This window comes from Beta vulgaris, chromosome 3, assembly GCF_026745355.1.
Source record: "Beta vulgaris subsp. vulgaris cultivar EL10 chromosome 3, EL10.2, whole genome shotgun sequence".
Classification (NCBI taxonomy): domain Eukaryota; kingdom Viridiplantae; phylum Streptophyta; class Magnoliopsida; order Caryophyllales; family Amaranthaceae; genus Beta; species Beta vulgaris.
In genome coordinates, this window is record NC_079204.1 from 1,809,479 (window position 1) to 1,818,997 (window position 9,519).

Consider the following 9,519-nt stretch of genomic DNA (forward strand, 5'->3'; position numbering starts at 1 on the left):
TTAATTTTTTAATTTTTTTATCCACATAAATTGAGAGTAATTAACTATCAAAATTCGACCTCGAACATCGTGCGATATTTTGAAACGGAGGGAGTATATTGGTAATGAAAGATAGAGAAGGGTGTTGAAGTAAGAAAAGGAGGGAAGAAGATAAGAACAACCAACTAGAAATTCCACCCACCCATACACAAAACAAGACCCACTTAATAATAAGACGAAAAGTAGTACTTCTTAATACTCTTTTCTTTATCTCCCCCCACTTTCTTCTCGTCATACCTGATAATTCATAAAAACACAAACTTTGCTCATCATATTCATAACTCATTTCTCTCACCGTCTTATATAACTTTCTTCATCCCATACCCCATATTTTTGTTTATCATCGTCAGATCATTATCTTCAAATAGTAACGCATATTGAGCAATAAAGTCACAAAAATTCCATCCTACACAAATTATCATTATTATTATAAAAAAAAAAGAGAGAAAACTCAAAACGCAAAACTCCACTATAAATCAAAAAAACACAAAGGTAGAGAATAGAGAGAGAAAAAATGGGAATAATGGAACATGGAGCAAGAATAATATTAGAAGAGAATGAAGAAGAAGAGAAAAAGAAGTGGCCAATTTGGTTAATACCACTTCTTAAAACTAGTTTTTTTGGACAATGTAAAATTCACCCTGATGCTCATAAGTGTGAATGCAATATGTATTGTTTAGATTGTATGAATGGTGCTCTTTGTTCTGTTTGTTTATCTTCTCACAAAGACCATCGCGCTATTCAGGTAATTCTATTACTTCCTTCGTTTCATAATACTCGCTACATTTTCCATTGCAGACTTCTCCTCCATTTCATAATACTCGTTACATTTTTCATTGTAGGAAGTTTTGTATTACTTGCTATACTTCTATACTTCTTTTGTGGGCAAGCCTAGAAATCTGTGAATTGAGAAGTATAGCGAGTAATATACTTGAGTCAGGTTTGAGTTTTGTTATTAATTGATGTATATATGAACATGGATTTAATGGTTGCAGATAAGGAGGTCATCGTACCATGATGTTATAAGAGTAACGGAGATACAAAAGTATGTGGATATAACTGGAATTCAAACATACATTATTAATAGTGCACGTATTGTGTTCTTGAATCAAAGGCCACAACCTCGCCCTGGAAAAGGCGTTACCAATACTTGTCTTGTTTGTCATCGGAGTCTTCTTGATTCCTTCTCCTTTTGTTCCCTTTCTTGCAAGGTTTGTCAATCTCTTACTACTCGATTTCGCTTAATTTAATACTTCCTCCGTTTCATTATTATTGTAATATCAGCTTCGAGCTGTATTGCATTTAAAAAAGAACGGAGGAAGTATAATGTTACTAGAAATTTCTAATTCAATCTAAGAAATTAGAAATTTCTCGTCACCAGGGTTGTATGTATAATTTTCAATTATATGAATTTCGTCCGGTATAAAGTTATACATCTAATTAGTTTGTTGATTTTGTTCTTGTACAAGTGTGGAGAATAATTGTGTTAGGTTAACCTGACAGTACTTTAATAATAGCATCCAATACCTTAATTAATCAATGTGAACTAATTAACCCACAAAAGAAATTGAATATTTTGATTAACTTTGGTTAAGATTATACATATGTTGAAGAATTAGATTTTTAGACTATATATGCTTGGCATATATACTTGATAATGGATTCCAGAATATTGGGGAAAAAAATGGGATAATGTTCTTAGAGAATGTTTCATAATCAATGGGTAGACTAGTGGGGTAGAATAAAATGTGTGTGTAGGAGATGAAAATGGGGTTGCATTTCCACTAAACTAAAGAACAATGTAACTATAGGTAACCTAAGCTAAATTGGATGTATGCATAAGTTAATTTAGTTGATTGGAGAGGCGGCAGTTGTAGAAATTTCCCATTCTATACTTCTCTAATCTGTTAATCTCTCACAACCACAAGTGTCTCAATCAATTAAGGTCATCTCACTTTTTGCTAACTATAGTAAATGGTTGCTTATACTATTAAGCTTTTGACTATTCGTTTTAATAAATAAACTTGGTGTGCTACCCTTTCATCATATTGATGATGACCTTTCCCTACTACACTAAGTAATTGTTTCTTTTGGTCAAACCTTATCTCATCGTCGATGTGTTTTTCGGAGTATGTGTTTTCGGACAGCTTTTACTGTCGCTACAATGTTGTTCTAGTAGTTGCAGTATTCAAAGATTTTAGGGGTATTTAGCAATCGGTTGTTGGTTGTTAGTTTATGGCTGGTTTAGTTGGCTTGTTTGACTGTCTAGAAGCATTGACTGTATGTATTGGCTTTTTAAGTTGGTTGTTTAAGTCAGCTGTTTGTAATTGTGTTTGGCAAAATTAATTATAATTGTTAGCTGTTTATTAGAGAGTTTGTAGGCCAATAAGCCAAAAGTTAATTCAAAAAGCTGTTCTAGAGCAGCTTTTTCCATTTTGACTTAAGCTTTTCAGCCAATCAAAAAGCCAATAACCAAATACTTTCTTTGGTTGTTTGACCAAATTGAAAAGCCAATAGCCAATGAAAAAGTCATTTACCAAACATGGCCTTACATTGTTGAACTTAAAGTGATTTTTGCGCGTAGGTTTATGAATTGTGAATTTGTTGTGTTTTTTTTTTTTGGGGGGGGGGGGAGGGGTTCGTTTCCGAAAATATGGCTCAGTTGTGCACCTCACGTACCACATTGTGTCGTGTTGTGCCGTGCATGCCTTGAGCTGCATTTTGTTCTGCTTTTTTGTGTTGGGTTACGAGGTGGTTTGGTCCGGGATGGGCCAATGTCATCTCTAGTCAAAACCATTTCTTGTTGATTCACTAGTATGTTTTCTGATTATGCAGTAACTGATTTAAACTGTGATTACAACTTATTGATAGATAAATGGGACATCAAAAAACTTTTGGACTGAGAAGAAGAGGAGGATCGAGGAGACAGGACACGCGAATTCAGACTCAGAAGAATCCTTGAACAATTACTATGATGAGAAAGGGGGTATTGTTTATAATTATAATTACAGTTATAATTATAAGAAGAAGCTGCAGAGTTTTACCCCATCCACACCACCTAGAACCACATCCTCTGGTTCAGGTTCAGGCTTAGATGGGGCTAAATACCGGTCTGCCAAGCGCAGGAAGGGTGTGCCTCACAGAGCTCCTCTTGGAGCACTTCTCATACAATACTGAAAAACTGCATGCTAATGCAATATAATTACCGCGGCCAGCTACCTCGCCATATCAATTCGGTGCTTGGTAATGCGAAACTAGTTAAGGTGGCGCGTGTACGAGGGCACTCTGTATATTATTACACAAAGCTAGCAGCATCAGGTACTGTCTTCTGGGTACGGTATATGTACATATATAGGTAGTTAGGAAAGACTTATACATAACAATAGAAGCAACAAATATGGTAAGAGCTTGTGCCTTATTACACAGGTTTTTATTTTTCTTTTGGTATACACAAAAGTATATATGTGGGGAGGAGATCTTTGATGTAAATGCCTATGTATGTCATGTAACTGTGTAGGTATGCTAATATAGTAATAATGAAGGAAAGCTGGAATGAATGCTAATATAGTAGTAATGATGTAAAATTATAGTTATATGGAATGAAGTATGAAGTTTGTATAAAGTTGATATATATGATGAAAGTAAAACTTGTTATTTGATAGCAACAATGTGTAAATAGATTATATTGTTTGATAGAAGTAGCATTTATCAAATCGTCTCAATTGCCAATCAATTTAGTGAAATTAATTCGAGATATTGAGAATATTATACCTAATGTTATATATAACAATGTTACATATAGCCATATAGGTATAATATTTATATACTCCCTCCGTTTTCGAATATTATTATACTAATGTTATAGGAATGTTACATATAGGTATAATATTCTTATACTCTTTCCATTTTCTTTTGTTGTTCCTATATTCTTTATCGGGAAACTTTAATATGTTGTAATTATTTTGAATCTTTTTATAAATAGTATAATTTATAAATTAAATTTTTGCATTAGTTTTATGTACAATACATGCATTCACGCTATTCATTTTTTTATAACTTTTAACCCCTTAAATTTTTGTCTAATTAGTTGTCTAACATAGAGTAACTTAAAAAGCAATAAATGTGTTTACATTAGTTTGTAGTTTTGTACCTATTTTACTCTTTTGCCTCTCAACTATTTATATCATTAGTTGCCTAACCTAGCATAATTCAAAAGAGCAAGAATTTTTATTTTTTGTTAATTTAATTTTATTTACAATTGTGGAATTTTGACAAACTTTTAAGTTGCATTTGTTTATTCCTCGATTTTAAATAAGAACAACAAAAGAAAACGAGACAAGAGTGCAATAGTTTTTCAGAATTAGATAGTTAATATGAATTACCCAAAGAAAGTTAAAGAGTTTGGATTATCTAATAAGTAGAAGACTAGCTGAGATAGATGGGAATTTTGATTGGAAATCATGTTGGTGGAAGAAGTTGGGAAAAGATGCTAGCACGCAAACAAGAGAGTACTCCCTCTGTTTCAAAATATAAGGCATTTACGCTTTACGAAAATTTGCTTTGACCACAAATATCTCTCAAATACGATAAGTAAAAATTATAAAAATTATACCGTTGTATTCGTCTTGAAAAATACTATAATAATATTATTTTTTAAATTTTTTTATCAACATAAATTGAGAGTAATTAACGGTCAAAATTCAACCTCGAACCTCGTGCGTGTCTTATATTGTGAAACGGAGGGAGTATGAAGCAGGACCAATCCATAAATAAATAGTAGGTAGTTAGCATTGTTTTCAGTTTGGATGCTAATTAGTTTGATGCTCTGTGCAGAGCAGCGGTGCCGATATTCCTTGTAAGTTGTAATCTTGTGATGTGTGAATAATTTTTGGGTGTAATAGTAGGTAATATTACATCTACTCGGTAGGTAGTTAATCTACTAGAATTAAGGACCCTTGAGTCCAATAGTATGATTTCCTATATTTTACATGGGAGATTAAAGTTCAAATCTTGGTAAAAGCAAAATTTCAATATGGTTATGGGGAGGGAGGTTTGGGGCTTTTTGGGCTTCTGGGTAAGCGGCCTGATGCGCAGTCCAGAGGAAATTCATCTTACCACGTATTCTTAAAAGGATTTTTCCTGTTTGTTACATCACAATTTATGGTGCAACAATCCATTAACCACTAATCTTGTCAAGAAAATTATGGTAAGATAACATGAGATTTATGTCACTATTTGTATAGTTTACAGTTTTAGTCATTAGCATGTTGCATAATAAGTTTTAGTATAACATTTGAGACGCAGTTATTATGTTTTATACTTCCTGTTCTCGTTGTAATGTGCATAGTTGTTATGCAATTAGACTAACTCATAATTTTCGCATATTGATCAATAAATTTGGGGGTAATATTAGAGATTGAAATTATAGCAGGTAAGTCTCATTTTCATCAATGACTCGATGTAGGACAAATGACTGTTTACTTGAACAGTAAACATCGCATCAATTTTTGATTATAAGGTAGCCGCTTAATAAATGAATCTGGTCAATACTTTATGATTGAATATAAAATATACTAGGATTATATTTTGTATTTAATACAAAATATAATCCTAGTATATTTTATATTCTATCACTTTATACTAGTTGGTAAGTGGTAATTAACTAACTAGTGAAAGTTGCTGGTTGTATTGCGTTATATTTTATACTATGTCCTATTCCCTCCGTCCCATAATATAGTGCTTCATTTCCATTTTGGGTGTCCCAAAATATAGTGCTTGGTTCTATATTTAATTCCATAATTTTTTGTGATTTGCCTAGAAAAATCGTGCCATCATTATTTGTTTGCTTCTTGAAAATAGTTTTTTTGCTTTGTTTAATTTATTCAACCCAAGGGTTGCATTTAATGCTCTTTTACCAATTATTCTTCATTCTCTCTCTTAAGATCACCTTTTTCCACACAATATTTATTTTAATAATAAAAAGTTTTTACTTTCCTCTTAGATTCTATTTACCTTAATTCCCGTGAAAAAATGGAATCAAGCACTATATTATGGGACGGAGGGAGTAATTAGCAATGTTGTTTTGTACTCCCTCCGTCTCAAAATATAGTTCCCATGTCTCCTTTTTTACCGTAATTTATGCAAGTAGAATCTAAGAGAAATAATAAAGATTTTTTGTTTATTTAAATAAATGTTATATGAGAAAAGATGATTTTAGGAGAGAGAATGAGAATAATTGGTGAAAGAGGATTAAGTGTAACACTTGGGTTGAATAAAAAAAGCAAAAAACAAAATTCAAGAAGCAAATAAATGATGGGACACGGTTTTTCTAGACAAATTACGAAAAAATGTGGAACTAAATATGAAAATTGAAACTATATCTTAGGACACCCAAAATGAAAATGGGAACTATATTTTGGGATGGAGGGAGTATTATATTTATCAAATGCAAAACTTATGTAGAATAATACACCTATTAATGATCTTTTTGTCACTTACATACACTATTGATACTATTAACTACTCCCTCCGTTCCATAATATAAGTCTTGATTCTATGTTTACACGGGAATTAAGGTAAAGTGAAATCTTGTTTTATTTTGGATAAAAGTATTCATTTTTATTGTGAAACACTTACATTATTATATCTTTGTAGCAAAAAATAAAAACTGAACATTAATGTTGCATGGTTTAATGTGTAGAGGGGTTTAATGGGATAAAAGATTTCATTTCGTCATTAATTATAGTGCATTGGAAGCTGAAATTATGAGGGCATTTTGAGAATAAATTATTTTCGTGAGGGTATTTTGGACATAAATATTGATTGAAAATAGAAATAGGACTTATATTTTGGGATACCTTATAAGAAAACAGGACTTATATTATGGGACGGAGGGAGTAGAACTTATAGGTGTCAATATTGTTGTGATACCAAGCAAAACTAATTTGTATAGGTCAATATCGAACACCGAACTAAAAGTTTTACAAGGTGTATGAATGACACTCTTTTATTGTTGATGATCAATGTTTCAGATATAAAATTAAGATTGTAATTATAAAAAAATAATTATATAAAATCTTATTGGATCAATTAGTATATATTCATATTTTCAATGTATAGCTTATTTTAAATATGTAATCATAGGAATTAATAATTAAAATTTTTGTTGCAAACTCAAAAAACGACAATGGACGAACAATATAGAAACAAGGAGGGAATAATATAATACTAATAGTCACATAAACTTTTAATCAAAGATGACATACTTCATGATTGAAACAACAATTTATTTTATTAGAAGAATCAATTCGTCTATGATAGCACCTTCTTCTCAAAGGAATAATTAAAGGGACTACTATGAGTATAATTTATTTATGGACATATTATATACTTTCTCCGTTTCGAATTAAACACAACAAATTTATTTTTACATACGTAGATGCATTATTTTGATCACAGATATCTATACTTATATATAAGTAAAAAGTTATACTTTCTCCGTTTCAAAATATAAGGCACACACGATATTCAAGGTCAAATTTTGACCGTTAATTACTTTCAATTGATGTTGATAGAAAATTTTAGAAAATAATATTATTATAATATTTTTCAAGACGAATCCAAAGGTATAATTTTTATTTATCGTATTTTAGAGATATTTGTGGTCAAAGCAAATTTTCATAATGTTGGGTATATGGCGTGATATGGAGCTCATGGAGGTGTATGGGTGTGGAGATGAGGTTGCGTAGAAGGAAAACGTCATTTGGGACATAAGACTGACTTTGAATGCACATATCTTTCAATATATAAATGATTTTGAGGTGATTCAAATTGGAGGTGATAGCTTGTTCTGAGAGCTTTCCAACGATAGGTCATATGTTCAATTCCGGTGAGAAACGAGAAAGTTATAGTTGTTTTACGAAGAACTGACGAAACTGACGGCAGAAGACTCAAGTGCGCCCGCACCTGAGGCCTGATGCGCCCGCACCTATCGAGGACGCGTTATTTTTCCGGTTTTGCTTAATGAGGGTATAAATAAGTGCCCTAATTGCGTCATTAATGTATTCTTCATCTTTAAACACATATTTGAGAGAGAAAGCTTTAGAGAGAGTTCTTGAGTGTTTTTGTAATCTTTTTTTAATATTCATCGATTCCTAGTGCATATTCGTGGTTTTTCTCCCAGTTATTGGGTTTCCACGTAAAAGTTTTGGTGTGTTCTTTCCTGCTTTCTTATTTGATATTCTATTATTGTTTGCTATTATTTCTAGATTGATAGTCAATATAACTTACACATAAAGCGTGAATGCCTTATTTTTTGAAACAAAGACAATAAAAATTACATTAGAGAACGTACGTCACTAGACAAATCTAACAAAATTTTACTTTACTATGTTTTTTATTGTGTATAATTAATAAATCTTAGTCAAAGTGAAAAATATAAATAGTAAAAAAATAAATTTGTTGCATTTAATTTGAAGTGAAGGGAGTAGAAAATTTAATTCACATAATGTTTTCAACAAGGAAAGCAAAAGATTGCAATTTGCAAGGCGTTTGTCTGTTTAACATTAGAGATGTAACGATAACTTGCCAACAAATATCGGCAAATAGGCAGGTGGAGGGTGGATAACTAACCACATCTTACCTTCAACAAACGTCTCCCTCTGACTTTTCACACTTCTAAAAGTCAGAAAGACAAACTTTCTTCAGTTAAAGAAAGCTACTTTTACCGGTATTACCGGTAAAGTTTAAAACTTTAATCACTTAAGAGTTAAGAGTGTACAAATTGTACTACTAGTCTTCTCAGATTTATCATTATCACTAATCACTCTCCTTAACTCTCTCTGTAATGATCAGTTGGTACATTTATGGTAAACTCTTTTGTTTGGTTTTAGAGGACCATTTAAACGCGAATAAGGTTTAACTTAGTGATAAAAGTTCCGGATTATGATGATCAATGATAATAATGTTATGAGATTACAAGCGACGTTAGAATCCCGCTGTGTTTCATATAATATAACCAGCGTATCTGCGTATATAATTAGAATATGAACGTTCGATCAATAATAATCAAGTATATAATACATCATTGATCATACAACTTGCTGTTTTTTCTGTGGGTTGTTCACGTCATTAGTTAAACAGAACAGCAAGTGAATAATTGCCCATAGTGTGAGCTCAGTGTAGTATCATGTATGCGTCATAATTGTGTGCCTAGGCCTGCCTGCATGACTCATGAGGCAGCAATGCAGCATGCTGCAGTTCACATACTGACATAAGTACTAGCTCCAACTCCCAAGTGACATACTAGAAATTAGGATTTTTTGACCTAAAATATCTTTGATTCTTATGTTTTGCGAGAAATTGCCTTAGAGCAAGAATATCGGTAGTCTGGAGCACCGAGTCTCAGCGCAGACTTTGGTGAGTCTGCCTCCAGACTACCGATATTTGGACTAAATGGAATGATGAGTCTAGAAATGAGTT

The 9,519-nt window shown here is 32.0% G+C and overlaps 1 protein-coding gene across 1 annotated transcript; it reads left to right on the forward strand.

The window, feature by feature from the left end:
* The first annotated feature begins 250 nt into the window (after positions 1 to 250).
* On the forward strand, positions 251 to 3,698 carry LOC104887983 (hypothetical protein). The gene is made up of 3 exons (XM_010672780.4): positions 251 to 784; positions 1,035 to 1,250; positions 2,911 to 3,698. Exons 1-3 carry the CDS (start codon positions 554 to 556, stop codon positions 3,214 to 3,216), a joined length of 753 nt encoding a protein of 250 aa, XP_010671082.1. The 5' UTR covers positions 251 to 553; the 3' UTR covers positions 3,217 to 3,698.
* Positions 3,699 to 9,519: the final 5,821 nt, after the last annotated feature.

What these genes read in the sequence shown, in the direction of transcription:
- LOC104887983 (XM_010672780.4), top strand. Translation starts at nt 554, where the DNA reads ATGGGAATAATGGAACATGGAGCAAGAATAATATTAGAAGAGAATGAA. An exon ending in AAGACCATCGCGCTATTCAG is followed by an intron (nt 785 to 1,034) that starts GTAATTCTATTA and finishes TAATGGTTGCAG; the next exon opens with ATAAGGAGGTCATCGTACCA. An exon ending in TTTGTTCCCTTTCTTGCAAG is followed by an intron (nt 1,251 to 2,910) that starts GTTTGTCAATCT and finishes ACTTATTGATAG; the next exon opens with ATAAATGGGACATCAAAAAA.